At 39.8% G+C, this 26,766-nt stretch overlaps 1 protein-coding gene across 1 annotated transcript; it reads right to left on the bottom strand.

The window, feature by feature from the left end:
- Positions 1–681: 681 nt before the first annotated feature.
- On the bottom strand, positions 682–22,042 carry LOC120425615 (cell division cycle and apoptosis regulator protein 1-like). Its single transcript, XM_039590198.2, has 11 exons — positions 21,739–22,042; positions 21,611–21,655; positions 5,568–6,130; positions 5,312–5,502; positions 4,742–5,248; positions 3,770–4,250; positions 3,279–3,423; positions 1,644–3,029; positions 1,342–1,577; positions 1,157–1,278; positions 682–1,094 (listed from the first exon to the last, which is right to left on the bottom strand). The coding sequence occupies exons 1-11, from the start codon at positions 21,794–21,796 to the stop codon at positions 818–820; spliced, it is 4,011 nt and encodes a 1,336-aa protein (XP_039446132.1). The 5' UTR covers positions 21,797–22,042; the 3' UTR covers positions 682–817.
- Positions 22,043–26,766: the final 4,724 nt, after the last annotated feature.

Genomic DNA, 26,766 nt, shown 5'->3' with positions numbered 1-26,766 from the left:
ACTGTAATCGGAGGACAGCGAGATTTTTTGACACTTGTCTCCTTCGGTTTTGGTGACCCAGCCACAACGCTCACGTCACCAAAGTCGTCCATGGGGAGAATTCCAAATTCGTTGGAAACTGGAACCGCGGGCTGGGTAGACCCCTGGCTGGCAGAGGAATTGGATTGGTTACCTGCCTTCCGCAGGTCAGTTAGCGAAACTCCACGGCGAAGGGAAGTGTTTTTGCTGATCTCAGCGAGGGAACCATTCGCACTTTTGTTCAAAGTGAGGTTAGCTTTCAGCTTCTCCTTGTTGTAGTCAAAGCGCTCCAACGTGTATCTTTTTATTCCCGGAGGGCCGTCCACCGGCACCACGGGCTTTTTCTTTCCCATTTACGGAGTGGGAACCGCGCGAGTTAACCGTCCCGCGAATAACTTGTCAGCGAAACGATAAGGATTTGAACCCAAGAGCAACTTTGCTACGATGTTGATTGAGCAAGAGCTGTCAACAAACTGATGGCCATTCAGGTAAATGACATTCGGGGATATGGAACTTTCGGGAAAATGATTTTCGGGGATGTGGAATTTTAGGGAAAATGATTTTCGGGGAAATAATTTTCGGGGATATGGGATTCGGGGATAAGGGATAAAATCGGCATACTTTACCTCACAATGCTGTAATCAAGCAACATAAAAAATGCTGTTTTACGCTGTTTAGTTTAAGTATTTTATTACTTATGTTCTCTTACATTCAGAAGAATTACATTGTAAGCAAGGATATAAATATGTGTGACGATTCATGGATCGATGTTTGTTGCATAATCATTTATTCAAATAGTTCATTCCTTTTGCGCTTCCTCCGGTGCGTCCTCCTTTTCGTCCGCTGCTGTCTTAGCCGACTCGTCATTTTGACCGCTGGCCACGTCCACGTCCATCGTCTCAACGCTCTCCTTGGAGTCACTGCTTGCGACGACCAGCTCAACGTCCGAACTATCGTCCGACTTTTTCTCGCTCGGCTTAGGAGCGGCGTCGGCACCGTTGTTCTCCTTGGCCTTGCCCGGATCAGCCTCTTTGTCTTTGGGTTTTGTGTCCTTTCGGCTGGAGCGATCGCGCGAGCTGTAAAAGTATGGTTTTGTTTGTTTTGCTATTTGCCTTTAATTCGCGTTCTTCAAACTTACCTTCCCCGTTTAGACGAGGTGATGGACGAAGAGCGCTTCGACGATGATTCGGTGCGATTCAGCACCAAACTGACACGATCGTAGATGTTCGACACCGTTGAAAAATATTCGTTGTATTTTCTCTGGAAAAAAGGGTAAAAACGGCATCAGAATCAACGCAATTTTTATCACTTCTCCTATCTTACCGTTATTTCGCGCAAATTTTGCTCCGTTTCGGCGAGTTTCTTAGCCGTGTTCTTAAGATCTGTGCTCTGGTCCTTAATTTTTTCGTTTGCTCGGGCATTGCTGCGAGTCAACTCAGTGTTTTGCTTGCGCAGATCTACCAGCAACAGTTCCGCTTCTTCGCGCGACTTTTCCAGCCGACGCATCTGTTCAAGCAGCTTCGGGATATTGACGACGCCCCCGTTGTGGGATACAATTCCTACAAGTGGATAATTTTATGTTCAAACCAAGAATGGGGGAGAAAACAAACCTAGCCAATTCTTACCACTTTCTGTCTCGGGAACACCGTCCTCTGTTGCCGTCGCGTCGAGTTTGATCTTCTTTGCCGGTGGCTTGTCGTCTTCGCCGGCGTCGGCGTTCAGAACCAGCTGCAGGTTTGCTTTCAGTTGCTCCTTGTAGTTGCTGTTACCCGTTGATATCTCCTTTAGCTCTGCTTCGGGAATTTCCACCGTGGTAGCGGCAGCAGCAGCAGCAGTCGTATCGTCAATCTTTTCTACGACTTCCATCTTTTTTTCGTCCGCGTTGGCTTCTGCTTTGTCGGCATCCTTTTCCTCTTTTTCTGGAGACTTTTCGTCGGTAATCTCAACGACATCGTCGTCCTCCTTGACCTTATCGGTCAGTTTGCGATAGTATAGCGAGTCACGGGTGACGGCTTTCGACACCAGCCGGCGAATCTGCGAACGGGACAGATGCAGTCCTATCGTGTAGAACAGATCTTCAATGTCCTTCTCAAAGATATAGCCGCAGTGGCTAACGTCAAAGTAGGTGAATGAAAGCAACAGTTCGCGGTCAGCGGTGTAAAGCTTGGCGCGTTCCTTTTCCCTCTCGCGCCGGCGCCGTTCGTCTTCCGTCGGATCGTCGAAGCGAGATCTCTTGCGGGTGTCACGCTCCTTGGACTTGTCCTTTTCGTCCTTGTCATTGGTGGATTTGACCGTGTCCTCCTCGCCGGCTTTGTCCTTTGCTCCTTCTCCGTTGACCTTCTTATCGTCGACGGCGTCCAAGTCAATCGTCACCTCTTTCTCTTTTTTCTCCTCTTCTTTCTTGGCGGGCAACATGTGCAACGCTTTGTAGATGTTAAAGCCAAAGTCCCGAGTCAACATTTCATTAAACAATTCCGCAAACATTGACACCTCGAACGAGTGCTCCTTGGAATCCTCTGGGCGGTAATCTAACAGCACCGAAAGCGACATGACGGCGCAGTCAAATTTGCCGGACTTGGCTGTACGCGACGGGTGCACAATGATGTGGGGTTGCTCCGGCAGCGAGTACCGTTTCTCCAGCAATTGGCGCTCCTTTTCGGTCAACTTGACCGGTTCGGGTTTGGTTTTCTCTTCCGCCTTGGAATCATATTCATCAATCACCGTCACCTCGGACATGTCCACGTTGTCCATGGTTTCAAAGTCCTCTTCGGCTTCCTTTTCGACGGGGTTGGCCGTATCTTCCGGAGTGGCAGCATCGGCGGAATCCTTCTCTGCTGATTTTTCTTCCGTCGGTTTCTTCTCTTCCTGGGCAGGTGTCTCCTCGTTCGCAGCAGGCTTGTCGTCGGACTTGGGCTCCCCAGTGGCCGCTTCAGGAGCCTGCTTCTTTTCGGCTTCTTCTTGTTCCTCCTTCAGCGCCTTGGTCAAACGCGTAACCAGCACATTCTTGACGCCTACGGGTAGAGGTTCAAAAATAATTTAGTATACACGTTCTACGACTCCTTTTTTGTGTTAAAACTGAATCTAAAATCAACCAATACATATTAAGATTTCTAATCCGCGGAGACTACCCGCATTTTTTCCAGTTTTGTTGGGGTGGAGTTCAACTTCTTAAAGGACCCAGATTGAAGACTCTCGTAAAACGACAAATCTAGATATTTTATAATTTTTGTCTCCTGAAGTTTTCAATCCCAAACACCTACCATCGGTTGGCAGATCCCGCGCTTGCAGTTCCGTCCGCAGCTCCGGGACCTTCAGTTTTTTTACATCCAGCTGCGCGTATGGAGTCGGTTCCTTTTTCGGTTCCTCTTCGTCCGACTCGTCTAGTATGACCACCTCCGGTTCCTCCTGTTACACAGCGTACACAGAGAGAGAAAAAGAGAAAACGGGTGGGGAGACTGATAATTAACTGCGTTCTGCGGGTCTCGATTTGTGGCACACATTAGTGTTGCGCAAAGTATCCCAAACCATCCACACAGACACACACATTCCCGTTCGCTCAGATGCACACAAATCAATCACCCAGACCCAAGCATACAAATAGATCGATTGATTTGTCTTTTTTTTCTTGTTTGCTTTAAGTTAACAAACTCATTAGAAATGGTAAGCTTCCAAAGGGTAGCTTGGAGATCAATCACATCAGCGAGGCTAAACAGTGTCTATGGACTTAAGAAAGATAAATGTATGAATGTGCCTTTTCAGTGACTTCGACGACGTCGTCGGCGGCCTTGTCGTCCTCAGTATCATCCTTGGGGTCAGCAGCTGGTTCAGCGGGTTCGGCCGATGGTTTTACGATGTCAGAAGTAGACGAAGGTGTATCGACAGTTTTATCAGTTGACTCTTCGTCGGCAGCAGCTGCTGGTTCCGCTGCTGTTGCTGCTGCTGCTGGCGGAGATGGAGAATCGGCTGTAACTGTTGATGCTGTCGGTTCTGGTGCCTCTGTTGATGGTGCGGCTGCTACTGCAGGTGGAACCGGACTATCGGAACTCTGACTATCAATTATACGCTCCAAATGTGATTTGTAACTAAGATGCAGCTCATCCCATTCCGGACGCGTTGGCTGACAGGAACGGATATCGGGTAGAAAGATAACCACCGTTTCGATACGTGCTGGAATCAAACGACCCTTGTGGTAGGTTTCTGAACGACGATAATAGAGCTCCACGAAACGGTACCTGTGTTGGTATAGGTATAGTAGTTGATTTCAGATTAAACTTCAACGAAAATGGCGGGGAGATTGATGTGAGGATATATAGAAATGATTAGGAATTAAAAACACTCAGTTCAAACGGATAGGCTCTTCGTTGGACCTCTAATCTCTCTAGCAAAACAATAAGTGTGGACGGTTTCGTTCGAATACAACAAAAATATAAACGTAACAAGACCTCCGCGGACATTAGCTGAAAATGCTTCACCCACGATTACTTGCTACTATGATGACTACTTTTTTGGTGAATGCTTTTGGAATCGAGATTACAATTGATCGAAAACCCGTCAAACATCCAACTCTAAATACTTACTGCTGTTAAAACAAGATTGACGGAAACGGAATTCGGTAAAAATGGAGCACAACGGCGGACATGTTCACCGAAAACGCATTTCCGAGCCAAAAAAACACAAAAGAAATTTAAAAAATCAGTTTGCGGCTCGGACAAGCGGTACTCACCAGCGCGAGCAATTGGAAAGATCGATTCCAGTCAGTCCCTTGCAGGTGCGAATGGCCGTCTTGATCAGCACATTCGGATCCGACTGCGGATTTTCACCGTCCAGCGAGGGCGACCACGGGCCGCCAATCGACATCGTTTCGCCCTTGCCTCGTATTCCAACGAGGAAGCTTATCAGACGCGTCGGGTGCACCAGGTCCTCGTAACGGTCGCGGTCTTCCGCGGTGGCGAAGCATTTCTGGTAAAACTCCGCCATCGGAGGAGTGGCCATCAACATGACTTTGGCGCTGTACAGATAGTCGGCATCGGCCGGTTCCAGATCGTTTGCCGAAACTGGCACGAGCGGTTCCACTTCTTTATGCATCACGTGGAAAGCGCACGGGTTGTTGATCGAAAACGGCTCATTCGGCGGGAAGGCTTCGATCCAACGAACCTCAGAGGTGAAAAAGTCAGACGGGATGTAAAGTGTAAGGTACCGACGACGTAGCTCCAGGATATCCACGCGAGTTCTGAAAGATAAAGACATTTTCAAATACACAACCCATCAATTTTCTAGCTTTAAAGAACATTACTGCGTCAAGAGTTGCTTCGGCATTTGCACCATGTAACGAGGAATCGGACGAGTCTTACGGCGCTTGGGCGACTGCTTGCGCACCGGGCTTCTCTCACGTTCCCTGCGTTCGCGATCCGGCGTACGATCGCGATGTTTTTCCCTGTACCGATCGCCGTCCCTATCGTCACGTCGTCGGCGCCGGTCATCGTCCTGTGGATAAAGCAACAATATTTTCACCCTTAAAACGACCGGATCAAAGCTTGTATATTACTCACATCAACTTCTCGCTGGCGAGAATCATGATTCGAGGAACGGTGACGATCTGGCGATTTCCGCGTCGGCGAATAACGGTTCCGTCCGGAACGATCCCCGCTCGACATCTGTTGCGAGTTGTTGTAACCGCCTCCGCCACCAATGTTGTGACGCGAGGTGCTGCTGCTGCCTACGCCACCACTGGACGAGGCCGCTGATTGTAGCACCTGGACGCGAGTAGCGTTCCACTTGAAGGGCATGTTTTGGTTGTACGCTGCCTCTACCAATACCCGATCTCCAACTTTAGGAAACGCACCTTTGCAGACATTCTTATGGAAAAATACCTCCTCGTCGATAAAGCCAAAATCGTTTTGGACCTTGGTGACGTGACCCGTTCCGCTGAAAACACGCTGATTCGGGTTAAATTTGGACGCATTCTGGCCACCCATCTGCGCCGATGGTTGGGCCTGAGGTTGGTTTTGGAAAGCAATCGTATTGATTTGCCGCGACGTCGGGTACTGCACCGTCTGGGAGTAAATCTGTCCCATCTGCGGTATCAGTGACAGGTTCTGCTGCTGCTGCAAGCCTGTTGAAAAACAAAAATTGAATCGGTGAACAAAACTTAAATGTGAATTTAAAAAGCTTTGAAGTTTCAAACAAAACGTGCATTTCACAAACACCGACGTGAAGCAAAAATTGCGTATTGAAACACTTATTTATACATAGCCTATGCTATAGGCAGTCAAACGTCATAATTACCCCCCACTAGAGGGCGCTCAATCTTGGGGTGATGTTTTCATTATAACCTACAGCGAGTAAATTGGTTTGAAATTTGAAATTGTTTTATTTCATCATAAAATCGACATTTATAGCAAATATAGATATACCATTTTTAGGTAAGAAATAAATAGCTTAATTGATATAAACGATAATATTTTTGTGATTGCCGATTTAACCTGTTCATTATGTGATTCAAAATAATGGAATGTTTTAATCAACCAAAACCTAACTAATCAATTGAGAATGTAGATTATTCAAGTGGACGAATATTTTTTAAAGTCACTTCTACCATAAAAGCAAAGCTCTGCTTGAAAAATGGTAATTGGAATGATTTTAAAAATTTGCAATCTAACCTCATTCTCGCGTTTTCAATCCGGATCTCAGAATTTTCAATGAAAAAGGCAACTTAGCAAAAAAATCAAAAAGTCAATCGATAGAACTTTTTATTTCTTACCACCTGTTAACTTTATTTTATTCCAAAAGATCAATTTTCTTTTAAAAAACATTAAAATAGTTTTCACGCACCTTTGCACATATCGCGCAAAAACGTAATCGTAACCTTGCACCAAAGTTCTCCTACTCGAATGTAGGTGGCGAATCGAGTTTTTAGCGGATCTGGTACGTTTCGCCGAATGTCGTTTCGCCGACGGTCATTTCGCCGAATGTCGTTTCGCCGAATGGTACGTTTCGCCGAAAGTCATTTCGCCGAATGGACGTTTCGCCGAATTGAATAAAAAATAACTTTTTTGTATAATTTATGCTATTTGTTCGCTGCAGTGCCATCTTGTAATTCACTCATGCAAACTTGAGAAGGAGTGGCAAGATAATAATATAATAATTTAAAAAAGTAAAGAACGTCTCATGTTTCAAAGAATGCATAAACTCACAGAAATAATACAAATAATTTGCTTAAAAAAATAAGAATGCAAAAACTAACAGAAATTTTTCAAAATGTTATGCTAAAAATCGAAATAACTGCTCATGTTTGAAAAAATGCAAAACCTCCCAAAAATTATAGAAATAATATGCTTAAAAAACTAAAAATGCATAAACTCACCGAAATATTTGAAAAGTATGCCAAAAATATAGAATGCAAAAACTAACAGCAATTTTGTAAAATGTTGTGCTGAAAACCAAAAGAACTGCTCATGTTTGAAAGAATGCGAAAACTCCCAAAAATTATACAAATAATTTGCTTGAAAAACAAAGAATGCAAAAACAAACAGAAATAATCTAAATTATAAGCAGCCAATTAAAAGAACTGCTCATGTTTGAAAGAATGCAAAAACTCACAAAAATTATAAAAATAATTTGCTTAAAAAACAAAGAATGCAAAAACAAACAGAAATATTCAAAATTTTAAGCAAAAAATAAAAGAACTGTTCATGTTGGAAAGAATACAAAAACTTACAAAAATTATACAAATATTATGCTTAAAAAACAAAAAAATGCAAAAACTAACAGAAATTTATCAAAATAATAAGCAGAAAATTAAAAGAACTGCTCATGGTTAACAGAACGCAAAAACTCACAGCAATAATTTAAATGATATATTTAAACAAGAATGCAAAAAACTAACAGAAATTAATGCAAAAACTCACAGAAATTATATGCTGAAATTAAATAACTGCTCAAGTTTGAAAGAATGCAAAAACTCGCAGATTTTTTTTCAACTAGATTATTTTTAAATCGATTGTTTATGGATATAATAATGCATAAACTTATAAAAATAACATACTAAGAAACAAAAAAATATTTTTTAAAAAAAAGATTGCAAAATCACCTTTTAGGGACATTATACTTTTTCAAAATATTTTAATACAATTTGTGTCCATTTTAAATATTTATTATACGATTATTTGTCAATTCGGCGAAACGTCCCATTCGGCGAAACGTCCCATGCGGCGAAACGACATTCGGCGAAATGACCTTCGGCGAAATGACCGTCGGCGAAACGACATTCGGCGAAATGTCCCGCACCCTTTTTAGCTTTGGTTTTGGGGGCCTATTCGCGATCAAAAGCTCAAAAATTCCGACAGGTGGCGCAAAGCATCGAAGAATGACGATTCAAATTTTCGCTGTTCGGTTACATAGGAATGCAAACTTAAAATTGAATTTACAGCTCATAGAACAACTTTTGAGAAAAAATTCAAGTAGTACGATTGTTAACTCTTTGCCCTCTATAAATTAACGCAATAAAAAAAAATTTGAAAAAAAATAATTTTGAAAAAATAATATTGTTTAAAATGATAGAGCATCAAAAGTTAACAAAGTATCAGCTCGAATTTTTGCTCAAAAGTTGTTCTCAACGCTGGAATTTAACAAAACAGAATTCGCATACATAACCTCAAAGGGTGGAAATTTCAATCGACATTCTTCGCTCTGTTCTGCTACTCAACACTAGGTGTCGCCTGTCGTTTGGCTCTTGAACGGCAATAGCTCTTTAGAGCTTTATGACGTTTCGCGTACGCACACTAGCGCATCATTTGATTTTGCTGGCCGGACAAAATTTAACCTCAATCTTGTTCGTGTACGTACACGCAATACATTCGCACCTAGAAACCTCTATGCTTTATGACGTTTCGCGTACGCACACTAGCGCACCATTTGATTTTGCTGGCTGACAAAATTTAACCTTACTTTATTTTCGTTTAGGATGGGGTAGTCATCAATGAGACACTTTTGGTTTTTAACTTTCAACGATTTTTGTATTTTTTTCATCAGCACGTTTTAATGAGCTTTTTGATGCATTTCCTTTCTTTTAATGTGTTCTAACATTGCCCAAAATATGAGATCGATCTGATTTCTACAGCCAGAGTCATTCAACTGTCTAATTTAGACGCACTTGGCAAGAACTATTCTAGATTTTTTTTTAATTAGGTCCTATAAACATATGAAAGACAATAGTTTATAGGTCCTTTAAAAAAAACTCTGGAATTAGACAGTTGGGGAACAATGAGACACTCTACGAAATCAGTATTTTTCTAGCTAAACATCACGTTCTTGTGTTGTTTCATTGCAGTTACTTGCCTTGGACATTTCAAAACCATTTTTTAACTTGAAACTTTTATTAACAAAAGTTATACTAACAAGTATTTAAATTTTGTAAAATCCATATATTTATACCAAATAACTTTATATTATTGGTTAAATGAAGTTAAAAAAACTCAATAAATATGCCAAAAATCACTTCCATTTCATGTTTTTAATGATTTCCATAGATTTTGAAACGTTTAATGAAGAAAAATCAAATTGTCTCATTGTTACCCATGGGCTGAAAGGAGTTGGGAACAATGGTACGGCCCTGGATTCTGGGTATATTCTTAATTTTGGTCAAACCTAATGAAAGGACATTGTAGCCCAACTCATTCCCAATGGAACGTCGAAAGAAATCTGAATAAATATTAATTTTGGTGTTAATGGCAACCTACGAGCAAAAAAGTAATGTTTATCCATAATTTACTTTTACACCCCAGAATCAAACTTGCAAAGGAGCGTCCATAACCAAAGCCACTATCATGGCAGGAGTGTATCCAGTAGACACAAATATGAGCCTGATTGGTTGAAACCACGACTTGTGAGAGCCATTATATCATTGTTTTATAAAATTAGAGTGATAATAAATATGGAACCAGTAAAGAACCAACAATGGAACCATAAAATTAGAGTCATAAGTCAGATTGAAATTTGGAACCATTTAAGAACTAAGATTTGGAACCAGTAAATTTTCGCAATTTTCAGTGTAAGAACGGGCCTTGACCGATCTTATGCACCAGGTTCCCGACGAACACGCACTGCCCTTACACCTACATCTCACCCTTGCTCTGAGTCAGTACGAGCAGCACGCTAGAACACGCTTTGAGTGTTCGTGCCGGGGGTGGTACATTACGTAGGGTTTGATGTAAGTATAAGCGCCTAACCATCTACAGTGTGCCTATCCACATTAATTAAAGCAAAAACTGTTTTATTTTTAGTTTGAATTCAAAAACTAGTTGTTATTTTACTGTGTATAGTTTTCTCCTGAAATCTTTCCTAGTGTTGAGTCGTGTTTATCTGTTGATATTTCTTATGTCGCGGTGTTTTGTTACAATGTTTTGGACCTAAGCATGTTATTCAAAAGTTTACCAAAAATACAATAGTTAAAAAAAATCTTTGAATCACATTTATTGAAAATCAAGTTCGTTTCCAAGGATACTAGATGACACCAGAAAAAAAGCAGCTTCTTAATTTTTTTTAACTTTAATTTTTTAAAGTTAACCCGTCTCCGGGAAAAAAAAACCCCGGATGAAAATAATCATTTTTATGCATGTTTCTATTGTAAAATTGTCTCAGAAACACGAATATGATGAAAATATCACCGAAAATGTCGATTTAAGGGGTCCTCCGAGCAAAAATTTACAACCAAAAAATTCACTAAAAGTATAAGTGTCTTTTTGCCTTCCTCACTTTACTGAGGAAAGGCTATAAAATCACTCGAAAAACGAACTTTTTAGTTAGACCTCCTAGACCTACCTTCATTTGTACATATCGACTCAGAATCACCAGCTGAGCAAATGTCTGTGTGTTTGGCTGTATGTAGACATGTGTACCAAATCAATGTCACTGAAATATCTTGTCACAGGCTCAACCGATTTTGGCCGGAATGGTTTTAATCGATCCGTCTTAACGTCCCCTACGTTGCTATTTAAATTCATGCAGTTTTATCGTGTATTTGAAAAGTTATGTTAATAAAACTGTTTCATATTAAATTAAAATTATGGTAAAAAGGGTGGTTTTTTCATGAAACCCTCACATGTTATATATTTTTAGAAAGCATATGAGAAGACCTTTCTTGTGAATTAAGAATTTTAAAGATCTGACTTGCCTATCTAAAATTACAAGCAGATTAAAAAATGGTCTGAATTTACATAACCTCAAATGGTCCCGTCTGACCGCCACGAAATAGCCTTGTAGAGGGATGCCATTTTCCTGAAAGGCGGTGTCTTTATAATCTTGACAAACTGTAGGAAGTCTGTTTTTTTACTCGTCACTTATTTTTATTAGGACCTCTTAGGTGCTGCGATCACGTTATGGGAGATCCATATCACTCTATAAATGAGAGGAAGGCACCAACCACCTAAAGGTGGATTAAGTTACGTTTTAATATGTTAAACTGCCTTACCCAAAGCGTTCTTAGTTTCAAATGATAGTCCCAGATGTCCCCTACAAGCTGCAGGTCGAACCGAGTTGATATCTGGATGGAACATTTTTTTATTTGAGTTTGAAAATTATGCTATTTTTTCACTAAAATGCCAATAACTCCCTTTAGGTTTGACCAATTTGGATGCTCTACCCTGCATTTTGTTGCATTTTAAGCCCTTTCAGATGCATTTTGAATTTTTAAATTGAATCAAATTTTGCCTAAGTTATAGCCTTTTTAAGATTTTTAACGTTTTTAAACCTTCAAACTTAGTGTCCCGATTTGCCCCACTTCCCGTTGACCTAGAGTGCTCATATTTTGGCCAGATGCTAGTTTTATATGTACAAACAACCCCTGAAAATTTCAGGCAGATTGGTGAGGTCGATGCGAGATGGGTATGCTTTGCTCGTGGACTCGCTCTTAAACGTGTTACGATATGATAGATTTTTAACACAATATTTGTTTCATGTTTCATGGCAGTGCGTGGCCGAATGGTTACGCTGTCCGCTTTGTAAGCGGATGATTCTGGGTTCGATTCCCATCTGCTGCAACCTTCCATCGGATGAGGAAGTAAAATGTCGGTCCCGGCCTTGGTTGTTGTTAGGCCGTTAAGTCATTCCAGATGTAGGAGTCGTCTCCATGCCATAAGTACAAACAACACACCAAACCAAGCCTACTCCGGTGAAATCGCTGGCGGCGGTTGGACTCGCAATCCGAAGGTCGTCAGTTCAAACACTGGGGTGGAAGGTTCCTTGGAGTAGAAAGAGGTTTGGGTGCTCTCCCCATTCAAGCCTTCGGACTCCTAGGTTCGAGCAGAAACTTGCAATAGAGACCACAAAAGACCCGGGGGTCGTTAATGTGGATGGTTTGATTTTTTGTTTCATATAATCGGGATGGAAGAATGGATTTTGCATACTTTGATTAGTTTTATATTAACAAAATCTAAAAAGGTTCACAAAATAGGCATAAACTTAACATTAATTTCTAGGAATTATAAAATCACGCCAAATGGCAATTTTACATGATCATTCAAAACGGGTCCGCGGGCCACAAAAAATGACCTCGCGGGCCATACTTTGGTCAACCCTGCTGTAGTCGACCAACGCTCACTCGTCGTTGCACGCACACACATAAAGAAACAAGTTTTTACACAAAAAGTTTGTATTTATGCGTGGAAATGTAATTTTGAATAAAAGTTATGGTTGTTTTATGAGTAGGCTGATTCCGGTTGATCCGGCAGGCCGGATACATCCAGAACGCCTTTTAAATCCATCGATTTAGAGCAACCTTACCAGCGTGAGTATTAGGCAGGTTTTAGGGTTTTGTAACGCGTGTTAGTAACTTTGCTCCCACACCGGTCGTTGCCAAATGCGTTGCTAAACTAAAACGTAACGCCCCTGTTGGGAGCGAGTTACCAAATTTGGCAACGCACTAGCAACGCAACTAAAACTTGGAACTGTCAAAGTACGAACCAAGCAGCAGTAACTTCTGTGTTTTTTTATGTTTCTTTGTTTTTTTCGGCGTTCCAAGTTGAAAATTCCTTGTCGCGAAAAAAATAGGTTTGACGAAAGTGTTGGCCAATGTTCCCCGATCGGTAGATTTTTTCGAAGCAGTCCCAGCAGAGCGGGGTGTCGCAACCGCAACCCCCAAAGTAGTGGCGGGTTCGGGTTGTGTCGCATTCGTAACATTCGCGGTCTTCCGACGGGTCTCTTCCCGGGGGCAGTTCTAAACGAAGAGCCTGAGATGAACCCTGGTCCGGATTCAATACGGGATTGTTCGTGCTGCCACTGGTTAACGAGGTCTATCAACTGCTGTTCGGGAACCGGCCGCAGCGGATTCAACAGCGTCCGGGTGTTCCTCACCTGGAAGGGAACTTCCGTGTTTATCAAATCACCCGGCGATGTGGCCACGTTAAACTTACGCAGCTGCTCCTGGATGCATTTTTAGCTCATCAAGTGGTCACATCGCAGAATTAAGAACCGCTGAGACGGAACACCGGACTAGGGCACGTACGCTGACGAGAACATCCAGTGGCATCGTGGGAAGGTCTCGTATAGGCCAAAACGTTGGGGTTTGCTCCGAACGGAGCAGTTCGCGACAGTTATGTTCCGTTTACGTTCTCGTTCCGTTTTTTTACCACGAAATTCATGGTCGATTCTCGCCGTCCCGAAACAGAATTGTTGCACTAGGTGACCGTTAAACCATCCGTGAATCTGCATTGAGGCCGCCGGACTTTACGAGATGGGTGTTAACGGGAATGACGAAATTGGCAAGAAATGTCCGCCAGCTTCTGACCGGTCCGGTTGAACACGATTCCTGGTTTGGAAGCCAGCAGTAAGAAGACCTTCGCCGGTGTTGCAGGAGTGGGAGGCTGCCCGTCCGAAAACTGACGCTATCCGGACCCGAAAACAAGTTTAATAATGTAATCGGCCTGAAAATTTTAACAACTCATTCATTTTTTGTTTCGTAAATTGGATAAAAAAAGATTCAAATCCAACAAATTGGAAAGAACAAAGGAATAAAAGAATCAGTTTTGTTATAACAAAATAAAATCATTGGAAAAACACAAAAAAGTATAAAATTAGCAACAAACAAAAATTAAATAAAAATTTAAAGCAATAAGCAATATTTCAACCTTCCTTTGATATTTATTTAAAAAAAAAACAATTTTAGTTGATCACAAATGAAGTATTGTAATGGGATCCTTTTCTCCCTAAATTAAAAAAAAATCATCAAAAATCTAGTTTTGGACAGGTGACCTACCGGTTCCCAAGATCCGGAAAATCTAAAAAGTTAATTTTTGTACTATTTTTCACGTATATTCGATTCCATTGCACTTAAGATAGTTGAAATTGATAAATAAAAGTTACTAAAAACAAAAAATCTGAACCACTCTGGAATGTTACTGGCCGTTAGCCCAAAAAATCAGGCGGCAAATTTTTTTTTTTCAAAATTTCAATGGAAATTTATGTGCAATCAGCTAAAATCAATTTAAAATGCATTTCCCTTCGTTTAGTATCATTTTTAGCATGTTTGGGTTGATTTAAAAATCACCTGAATTTTCGAAGTTTTTTTTTCGTTAAAATTTTCGTTTCGTTTCGCAAAACAACTGAACTTGTGTAAAATGCATTTTAAAACACTTTTTGCATTCAAATGTTGCGACTATGGCTTGTTATTTTAATTTTTTTTTTTTAAACGGCCGAAAATGAACCGCTGCTCAGACCAGAAATTGAACCAATTCATTTTTAAACTTTCTATCAGTAGTCTGTACTACTAAAGCCAAAAATAGAAAATAAAAATAAACTTGAACAGAAAATGAATATAAACAAGAACATTTTCTAAATACCAAGCAGCCTTGCAAACAAAAACAAATGAAAATGTTAAATTTTCAAAAAAAAAAAAAAAAAATGTATTCCGATTATCTTCAAAAAAAATAGATAACATTTTCCTGGTAGGTTAAGTTTTTGTCTAGTTTTGAAAGATTTAAATTTTATGTCTATATTGAACATTCTTATAATAATTATAATATATACATTTTGATGCTCTTCATCTTTGTTGTATTTTTAGTTTTATTATTAACTGATTACATTTATTTTATTTACTTCAAATTGTTTTACATTATTGCATTGAATAGAATACATTTGGGCTAGTTCTGAAGGACTTTTGGGTTGAGGCCAAAATTCTAATTGTTCCTTAATTTTCCAAAAAAAAAAAGAAATTTTTTCGCTCTACAGCATTGCCTTGGCGTTCTCGATTGCGAGATTCCTACTCGAAACTAGGTGTTCGATGGCTTGATTGTTGAGGCAATTGCAAATCTCTTTTTACACCTTAGCTTCCATCCACCCCGGGATTCGAACTGACGACCTTTGGATTATTAGTCCAACTGCCTACCAGCGACTCCACCGAGGCAGGACCCAGGGAGACGACTCCTACACCTGGACTGAGCTAACGACCTAACCTTTTTAGGTTAGTCCGGGGCCAACATTTACTTCCCGTCCGACGGAAGGCGTGATCAGACAAATCTCGTCTCAAAATTTGCCACCGGGACCTTCTGGGATCGAACCCAGGCCGACTGGGTGAGAGGCAACCACGCTTACCCCTACACCACGGTCCCGGTCCTTAATTTTCCCTTGGTATTAAAATAATCACACATAATGTATTGGGGTCCTTTTCGAAATCCAGTTTTTGACGAAATCCGGTTCTCTTAGTCTCAAATGAAAACTTAGGATGTCCCCTTTCCGAAACCACTGTGGCCACGTGGAATCTACTACAAAAGAAAAAAGATCTTTTTGAGACCCCAACTTTGACGACCTCTATCTCTGGCAAATTTCAACCAATCAGGGTGCTCCGGGTTGCATTCACCAGTTATTTACCTGTACTTTGATAACAAATTTAATATCAGGGCCAGGTGACATACCGGTTCCGGAAATCCGGAACATCCAAAAAGTTCATGTTTTAACGATTTTCACGAATATACGATAATATTACACTCATGATAGTTCAAATTTATCCATAAAAACTTACTAAAATACATTACACGATTGCCAGAATCACTGTGGAGTGTTACTGGCCAAGTACAGGTAACCTGGAACCGGTTACCAGAGACCCGATAAACGGCCAACTTGACTTTTCTATGAAACCCCATCGTGTTGCATATCAAACTTCATGAAATTGAATGATATGAGAATCTTTGGCCGTGCCGTTGTTCGTTGCTCCATTCTGGCCACTCTGTAACCGGTTATTAGTGGCCACTTGGGGACACTTCCGGAATATGAGAGAAACCTTTCATTGGACATTTCAAACTTCTTGAAATTGAATGATGGTCATGCCGATGTTCTCTGATCCATTCTGGCCAATCTGGAACCGATTACCGGTGGCCCCTTGGGGACACTTCCTGAATATGAGAGAAATCGGAGAAACCTATCATTCGACATTTTAAACTTCATGAAATTGTAAGATATGACAATCTATGCTCATGCCGTTAAACTCTGACCCATTCTGGCCACTCTGGATTCGATTACAGGCGGTCATTTGGGACACTTCCGGAATATGAAAATTTGATAAATGACAGATGACAAGGGACCACCGATAATTATCGGATTCAGCAGGCAAAAATCTACTAGGAACACATATTCTCTTCTCAGAGACAAAATCTTGTTGGACTGTGTAATCGGTTCAAGAGTGACCAGACTGGGTCAATGGCATGACCGTAGATTGTCATATAATTCAATTTTATGAAGTTTAATATGTCGGATGTTAGGATTTCTAACATGGGAATTGTTCCCAAGGAGCCACCGGTGACCGGTTCCAGAGTGGCCAGAATGGGTTAGAGAACATCGGCATGACCGCAGATTGACATATCTTTCAATTTCATGAAGTTTGATATGTCGGATGATAGGGTTTCTCTTACGACGTTTCTCTCATATTTGGAAGTGTCCCCAAGGGGCCACTGGTAACCGGTTCAAGATTGGCCAGAATGGATCAGCGAACAAAGGCATGACCATAGATTGACATATCTTTCAATTTCATGAAGTTTGAAATGTCGGATGATAGGTTTCTCTCATATTCCGAAAGTGTCCCCAAGGGGCCACCGGTAACCGGTTTCAGATTGGCCAGCATGAACATAAACATTTGAAAAATATTTGGAATGACCTCATTGAAAAAAAATTATTGAAAACACTTTCATCAAACTGCCGAACAGAATAGTTCAGCAACCACCGGTAAGGTTGCCGGGTTGTAAATTGCTAACCCAATTTGGCAACGACCGGTGTGGGACTGGGTGACTAAACTAAAATAGAAGCGTTACGGGTTAACAGAATAGCAACAATTTCCGCAACGCACCGGTAATGATGCTCTTATCAAGCGATTTTGTCAGTTACAGTCGGCCGATTTGGGATTGCCTCAAAAGGCCGAAACTCAAAAGGCAGAATCTCGGAAGGCCGAATTTTGTCTTTTGCTCAGAAGGCAGAACGTCTCAAAAGGCCGAATTTCTGGAAAGGCAGAATGATTATGGAATTCAGAATTTTGTCCATATTTTCACGATTTTCATTGATTATGATGTTCGAAAATACAGTAAACTAAAGAACTGTGTTCTTTTTGTAATTTTAAGTAAAATAAGTACATAATGAGTTCATTCTGTTTATCTTTACCGATCATTGGTACTATGCATACAAGTGAGTAGAGTAGAATGAATTAAAGCATTTTAAATGTGTTTCAATCTTGTTGTTTATTGAATAATCGTGTTGTTTATTGAATAATTATTATGGATCTGACTCTAGAATAAATGCACAGTTGTGTGTTATTTATAAGTCCAAAATGTTCAATTATTCATATAAGTCCAAATATTCATTTGCGGATAACTACCTAACTTGAATTGAATACAAGATTTAAAGTAACATATCCGAAAGCATCTCTTATCTCAAATCCCCGACATTTTAATTAATAGCCAAAAATCTAGAACGTTTCTTTTAAAACCTGTCTGGCTTCTTAAAAAAAAAAACAAAAAAAATAGATTAACATTTCATATTTTAGAAGCCGTGAATTGAAAAAGAGACGACCATTTGATCGTCAGAATTCCAGTAGATCCTCGATTCGCAACAATGGTCGATACAATCATAATCCGACAGTCGTTAGTTCAACAGATCAACGAATTTAGTCCGATATCATTTCACTATTGATTGATCGAGACTCTATGGAAATATTGACAAATCAGAATGGTTTTTATGCTACTTGAATGAAAATTACCGATTCTGATAGGATTACTAAATTCACTATTACTAATTTTGTCCCTAAATAACTAAATGCAAAGTATTAAAAGTTGATATTTATAGTTAAAATCCTAAATTCTACAAAAACTGATTTTTTAAAAACCTGCATGCTAACCTGACACCCACATTAAGATAGGGAAAAATCACATATGTAGCGGTTCATTGTACAAATGTGATATTTCCACTATCGGAGAACCTCCTTGTCTCGATGACAGCTTACCGGTCATCGATTAAGCCCTGAGACTGCGTCAAAGTGGGTTCTCGTAGCATGAAGTGGTGTCCATGTGTAAAAATGGAAGCTTCAGCAATATACTGAAAACTTCGATTTTAATTCCACATCGGATCAAATCATACTCCTTGCCAAATAAGCATCAAACCTATGATACTCATTATGACAAAGCCCAGGGATAAAAAAATGTGTTTACTTTTTCAACTTTTATCAAATATTAGTTCCGGCCCGAGACTGCTTCAGAAAAACCAGTTCTGGCCCGCAGGGCCAAAAGGTTGGGCACCCCTTAGCCCAAATTTTAAAAATTTTGATTGTTTTTATAAGGCAGGAAAAGGGTGGTCCATTCTGCCCCCAAGTGGATTTTAATTTAACACTTCCACCACCAAGCCTCTAAATGATTTTAAGGTTCCGTTGTTGTTTGTATACCTTGATAGTAAATAGCATATGGGTCATTCCATCTGAAGCGGAACAGCATTTGAAAATTACCCTCTCCGATCCTGCTCAAATTTGGCAGGGCTGTTGATACTATCAAAACATGCAAGAATCCCGAATTTCATCCAAATCGGACCACCCCCTCCATTTTTGTACCCTCCCAAAAAATCGACTTTTAGCCGATTTTTGAGCAAAACCCCTATCTTCAAACGGCGATAACTCAGGAACCACAAATCTTAGAGGGTCGGTCTTAGACTCAATTTTGAAGGAAATTGGACGTAGAATCCATTTCCGTGATCGAAATGTTGATTAATTTATTTTTTCTACCTGTATTGCGCAATTGAAAACTTTAAACGGCCGTATCTCAAAACACCCCAACTTATTTTTTTGATTTGACCTCACCATCGTGTTCCCCGGCCAATTTTACATAAGAATCACTTATCGACAGAAATGAATATGTTTCGTTCCAGAGATATCGAATTTTAAAGTTTTGTGTTTTCGAGATTATCTACATCAGCTTCATTCGCCGCATCTGCACACAGGCGGGCTGATCAATAACTGCTACCTGGTCATTTATTTAAATAATATTTCATCATAAATAAACTTTATCAAATTGGGCAAAAATTAACTGTATAACACTGTAGGAAACTGGAGTTTAATCGCGAATGTTTATCTGCTCAAAAAAATTAATTAGGTGAATTTCTGTGCTAACCCACAGGACAGAGCAATAATGAAACATTAAGGGCAGAATTGGATTCCGACGAAGCGAGCAGGAAAATGCAATTAATCTTGTTAGTAACACTGAACAATAAGTGCACGATACATTATTGAGTAAATAATATAAATTAAAATGAATAAAATTTGTTGATACGTTGTACTCTAGTGAAGGACGATCACAAAAGGAAAAGGATTTCTGGAAAGTATAAAACTGAAAAATGTAAGAAAATCACAAAGTTTGATCTGCTGCAAAGCGGCTAATTCCCCAAATTTAGTTGCGATGATTTCGACACCGTCCGAGCAACAGTTTTTTTTTCTTCTTTCATTCTTGGATTCTTGGAACACAATACGGCTGCTGTCCTCACGTATTAGGATTTTTTTTAAATTAAATGTACCTTAACCAAAATCATCTTTTAATCAAATGGAGCTGGCTCACAATATAAAAATTGATTTAATATGATCAATCTTTTAAACCATAAATCAGATTTGCCAAATTATGGTAAAGTGTCAATAATAAACTTCAACAATAATAATAATAATAAAGCAGGTTTTGTGGTTTTTGCTGAATGGCACTATTTTGCCACCGCCCATAAAGGCCCTAGTCATGGCCTCGGAGGTACTCTAAAACGGTTAGCAACACGTGAAAAAATGGTGCATTCAAAATAACCCAATAAATATTTCTATCGCAAATGGATTGATGGAATGGATAGATGAAGGTAGGGGAACAGCATCTAATTCCAGCGCTCCTCTAATGTTGCAATATCAGCGCTTTGGCATTCAATTACAGCTGATTAAAAGCGCTTTCAACTCAAATGGAGTGATAAATAGCCCAATAAGAAGTGAAGATGCAAATTTCTATCAAAAGTTTTGCAAAATTTGTTGTTTGAATAGTGAAAATGAGCAAATTGGACGAAACTAGGAGCGAGGACTTAATCTGCCAAACATACGAGAATTTCCCCTATTAGCCATTTGAATAAATATTTGCGTAAAATTATAAAAATATAAATTAAATTAATCATCTCCCAGAACACCAGGTAGCAGTTATTGATCAGCCCGCCTGTGTGCTTCTAGCAGATGCGGCGAATGAAGCTGATGTAGGTAATCTCGAAAACACAAAACTGTAAAATTCGATATCTCTGGAACGAAACATATTCATTTCTGTCGATAAGTGATTCTTATGTAAAATTGGCCGGGGAACACGATGGTGAGGTCAAATCAAAAAAATAAGTTGGGGTGTTTTGAGATACGGCCGTTTAAAGTTTTCAATTGCGCAATACAGGTAGAAAAAATAAATTAATCAACATTTCGATCACGGAAATGGATTCTACGTCCAATTTCCTTCAAAATTGAGTCTAAGACCGACCCTCTAAGATTTGTGGTTCCTGAGTTATCGCCGTTTGAAGATAGGGGTTTTGCTCAAAAATCGGCAAAAAGTCGATTTTTTGGGAGGGTACAAAAATGGAGGGGGTGGTCCGATTTGGATGAAATTCGGGATTCTTGCATGTTTTGATAGTATCAACAGCTCTGCCAAATTTGAGCAGGATCGGAGAGGGTAATTTTCAAATTTGCACTTTTTCGTGCACAGTTGAGATGGAATGACCCATATATAGTAACGTAATAAGCATTGAGCAAACTTTTTCAAACAATCAAACTTTTCAGAAAGCTTATTTAAGAACTTCGAAATAAACAACATTTGCGTGGTTTTGTCATTAAATTTACAGTTTTGCTCATTATTCGAAAAATGCAATGAATTCAAACGTCGTTTTCGGTATGGTGATGCTATTTGACATCCTTTATAAAACCCTTGCCTTACAGTTGGCCTAAAACCATTCTAAAGCCCAAACCCAAGGGTGGCCCGTTCTGCCCCCATGGTCCATTCTGCCCCCCCCCCCCCCCTGCCCCTTCTGGTCATGTGTAACTTAACCACCTGCATTTTTTTTATATATTTGAACGTTTTCTTACCAATATTTTGATTGAAAACTGGCTGAGCCTGCGGGAAACCCATGCCTGCGTAAATAAGACAAATTAAATTAAAAAAAATCAAATTAAATTTAACTTCACTCAAATTTACATATAAAATCACTACATACTTATGGCTTGCATCCCGGCGTTTCTTTGCCATGGAGGATTTTTGTTGTTGAAGGCCATCTTGGATAGCTTTTTTTCTCCTTCCTCTTTTTTCACAGTGGCCTCTCGCAGAAAATCCGGAATCCCGTTATCCCCCCTAGCACAAGTATCTCCAGCTGTCGGAAATCCGCTTCACACAATTTTCAATTACCAAAGAATGATACACTTTAAATTGCCGAAACGTGTGATTGAATCGCAAATTTTAAAATTTCATCCAGGACCGTAAAATGCCGCTTGAACACAATCCACCATTTAAAACTTGTCAGACGCATAAAAGAAAAAAAAATAAAATGAACTACCTCGAATTTGCGTTCGTCAAACGCAAACTTTTGTTAGCCGGCTGTCAAAATGATGAATGCAAAACATGGCGGCACATGGATGACCCAGGGAGAGTTCATTGACATCAACCATCAGGGATGCCAGATAAATTTTTCAGTGAGAATTTTGGCTCTAGTATCGGAAATTTGTGTGGAACAACCCGCATAGTCAACAACCATACAGTCACCATTTGTCGAATGATTTTTCCTAAATGATCTTGATAATACACCAAATAGGGTGCAACCGTACATTTTCCATTCCCCAAACAATCCTACAATTTATTAAATAGGTCGTTAGGTTATGTTACAATACATTTTTACAAGGGATTTTTTTCGTGGATCATAGTCGTACCCTACCCCAAACTGTTCCCCAACTGTTCAATTCTCATTTTATGTGAACCGTACCACAAATTAATAAAATATGATTTTAAATGGTGAACTGCTTTACCGACACTTACCGACACCATTTGAAAAGGGAGGAGCCAAAAAAAAAACTTTACAAATGTTCTGGGAACTGTGGATTTAACGGGAATGGTAAGTATATGATTATTAATGGTTAGCGTTTTTTTTTGTAATGTCCGGGATTTGTTACCGCTTGATGATGATGTCTTCTGTTGATTCTTCCGTGGTGCTGCCGCCTTATCTAATTGAGCTATCTCAGTTACATTACGTTTGGCGGTTTAAAATGCATTTTATTATGAAATGTGGCCTCAAAATTTATCGTAAATATATCGTAACATGTATGGTAGAACCATACAAATAAATTATAGACCAATCACATGGCGAACAGTTATCGTTCTGATAATGGTCAATCAATTGTTTAATTATTTGGACTTATAAAAATTATCACGAAAATAATTTAGCTTTACATACAAACTATATGGCAAACAGGTATATCGATCCATGAATTGTTGAACAATGGTTTGAATTGTTGGGACTTAGAAAAATTTTCGCTGAAGTTCAGGTATATCATTCCATGAAATGTTGAACAATGGTTTGAATTGTTGGGACTTAGGAAAATTTTCGCTGGATGAGTTCAGGTATATCGTTCCATGAATTGTTGAACAATGGTATGAATTGTTGGGACTTAAGAAAATTTTCGCTGGATGAGTTCTGGTATATCGTTCCATGAATTGTTGAACAATGGTATGAATTGTTGGGACTTAAGAAAATTTTCGCTGGATGAGTTCAGGTATATCGTTCCATGAATTGTTGAACAATGGTATGAATTGTTGGGACTTAAGAAAATTTTCGCTGGATGAGTTCAGGTATATCGTTCCATGAATTGTTGAAATATTATTTGAATTATTCGGACTTAAGATTTTTTTTGTTGTAGTTCATTTGGCTCAATCATACAATACCTGTTTCAAATAATCCTAACCATTTGGCGAACAGTTATATTGTTCCATGAATTGTTGTACAATTGTTTGGATTATTGGGACTTAAGAGTTTTTCGCTGAACTTCAAGGTGGAAGTACTACGTCGTCTATGGTACCCTTATGTTTTAACAATAGCTGTTCCGAAGAATCTCAACCATAAGGCGAAAAGTTATATTTTTCCATGAATTGTTGAACTATTGTTTGAATCATTGGGACTTAAGCAAATTTTCGCTAAAATTTATTTTTGGCTCAATCATACAAAAACTGTTTGAAATAATACCAAACATCTGAGGAATAATTATATCTTACCATTAATTGTTGTGCAATTGTTTGAATTATTAGGACTTATGAAATTTTCCGCTTAGGTTTCTTTGACTCAATCATACCGAGTATATAACTTTTATCATACCAGCTACAGTACTATTATGTTCTAACAATAGCTGTTTCGAACCATCCTAATCGTATGACGAATAGATACCGTTCATTGAATTGTAGGAAAAAAAATCAACTATTCGAATATGTTAAGAAAAGTGTAACCATTCGGGAAATAGTACCATTTTAATTTTGTTCTATGGTCGTGACATTATATCAACAATATCACAAATGGTAACCATACCAGAAATAATTTTCTTATGATTTCGACAGTTTCACCTTTGGTATTTGATTATGCGGGTAAGCCTATGAGTGCGCATGTATTGCGTGTACGTATTGTACGATCAGTACCTACACTCAAAAAACCTTTCACCACAAAGTTGCATGAAAATTCCGGTGGCAGCCAGTTTTTGGTCCGGAACAACGTTTTACATAAGTCATGCAACTTCCGCCATGCATTCATGTCAATTCTGATTGATTTTCACGTTGCTTACACTCACACAAATAAATGTCACGTGAAATTCATGCCTGAAAATTTGGAGGCGTGGCTTGCAGTCAGCTGATGGGGAGTTTGCATGGTAATCATGCCACATCCGCATGGGAACTGGCATGGAAAAAATCCATGTGCCTTTTCATGCAACATTGTGGTGAAAAAATGTTAGTGTGAGTGAGTGAGGGAAGGTTGCATGATTTTCATGTCTGAAAATTTCGGCTCGCTTGCTGGAGGATTCCGATGGATCATCACTGCAGTTTCTTCTCGGTGCTTGACCTGGCATGAAGCGCATTCTGTCAGCTTAGATTTTTTTTAAAGAGCGTAAATTAGTTCGAGAATGCACACAATTAAATATTTTGCAACGGAGGGTATGTATTTTCTATTTCTAAAAAAAATAATTCAACGCTAACTTGTGCGTTTATGTTTTTTCAGGCGACAAGACATCACAATTTTAAAACATGTCGGTCTACGTTGGACATCGGAACGAGCATCAAAAGGTGGAACCAAGCGATCAGGAAAAGCACGACTAAAGTCTCCCCCGTTGCCTGCTGGAGCAGCAACGGACAAACCCACCAAAAAGAGCCAGAAGTTCAGCACCTCTAAGTTTCATGTATCGATCTTCTCCCGGTAGCTGGACTTATTGACTGCGGTGATGAGAGCGACACGTCGCCTTCCCGAGAAGCTGCTGCGGTTTCCTGCTTCCGCAAGTGTTATTTTAGTTGCTAGGTGTAAGTGTAACGGGAGTGATTTGTAAGTGAAACGTTGTATTAGACATTTTGAATGTATTGAAAATAAAAATTTTAAAAACTTTGCAGTGCGTATTATTTAATAAGAAGTATAAGAATAAGAAAACAGGAAGTAAGAAAGGAACAAAAGCCGCAATAAAATTCATGCAGCCTTCACGCGATGATCATGTCAATAGTGCATGAAAGGTCATGCAAATCTCACGTGAAATTCATGCTAAATCCACTTGATACGATAGTGAATGACTGCTCGCTCCAGATTTTGCTTCCACCGGAAATTCACGTCAATGTTGCATGATTAACTGTATGGAAAATAATCACATATATTTTCATGCGGCCTTGTGGTGAAAAGTTTTTTGAGTGTAGCTGGACTCGGTCACTGCACTCAAAAAACCTTTCACCACAAAGTTGCATGAAAATTCCGGTGGCAGCCAGTTTTTGGTCCGGAACAACGTTTTACATAAGTCATGCAACTTCCGCCATGCATTCATGTCAATTCTGATTGATTTTCACGTTGCTTACACTCACACAAATAAATGTCACGTGAAATTCATGCCTGAAAATTTGGAGGCGTGGCTTGCAGTCAGCTGATGGGGAGTTTGCATGGTGAACGGCCCGAGCGGTTTAGGCTTTCAGGATTTTTGTGATATTTACTTGTAAAGTCAAAACAGATCAGTAAACTTCACTTATTTGTATATTACACTTTTGAAAGATTACATTTTTTTCGGTAACACTCTCAACTTTTACGCGCACGATCACATCACTCAACTTTTTGTTGCTAATTTCATTAAGACCTTCGTCGAGCCAGTTCTATACGTTGAAGCCAGACTTGTCCTCCAGACCTCTTCACCGAGCATGCCAGACCCGAACTCCTAAGTCCCGGGTGGACTCTTCACAGCGGCTAAGTCCCGGCGGACTCTTCACAGCGGCTAAGTCCCGGCAGACTCTTCACAGCGGCTAAGTCCCGGCAGACTCTTCACAGCGGCTAAGTCCCGGCGGACTGCGGCCTCCACCGCTAAGTCCGGCTGGACTGGGGCCTCTGCTACTGGTGGCTGCTGGCGGGTCCGGCTGGTCTGGGGCTTCTTCAGGATCTGGAACTAGACTGGGCTTGAACTGGCTGGAACTGACTGGAACTCACTGGAACTAATTGCCCTCCTCAAGAATTTTGGGGTTTTTATAGTCAGTCCCCGAAAACTCTACTAAATTTTGTTCTACTAAAAGTGGTCCGTTTCGATGAGAAGCATCGATGAACCTCATGAATTAAATTATGCAGACCTCTGCAATTCTTCATGACTTTCCGTATGGTGTAGTGAGTACACCTCAAAATCGGAAGTCATGGGTTCGAACCATTGTCGTGAAACTTTAAATTATGTTATTGGAATATCAAAATTATGTTCCCAAAACATTCTCAAAAATGTTGGTCAATAATGAGAAGGTCGAATTCTCCATTGAACAAACATGCCAATGAATTTTGTTAAGCCACACCCTCAATTTCCCCTGTGTAATAACATCGCACATTCATAATTGAAAGCTTAACCATTTTTTTGATTGCCTAACAATTGGCGAAATTTAATAAAGGGCTTTTCAGGTGAGGATGACTCATGATCCACACCTGTACATAAGCTTAATTATTTGTCGCGCAACGCGAGTCGACGGGTAAAATTATTTATGCTTGCGTAAGCGCGCA

The sequence above is a fragment of the Culex pipiens genome, chromosome 1, assembly GCF_016801865.2.
Source record: "Culex pipiens pallens isolate TS chromosome 1, TS_CPP_V2, whole genome shotgun sequence".
NCBI lineage: Eukaryota > Metazoa > Arthropoda > Insecta > Diptera > Culicidae > Culex > Culex pipiens.
Note: the sequence above shows the minus strand (reverse complement) of the source record. Positions and strands in the feature narration are given on the sequence as shown.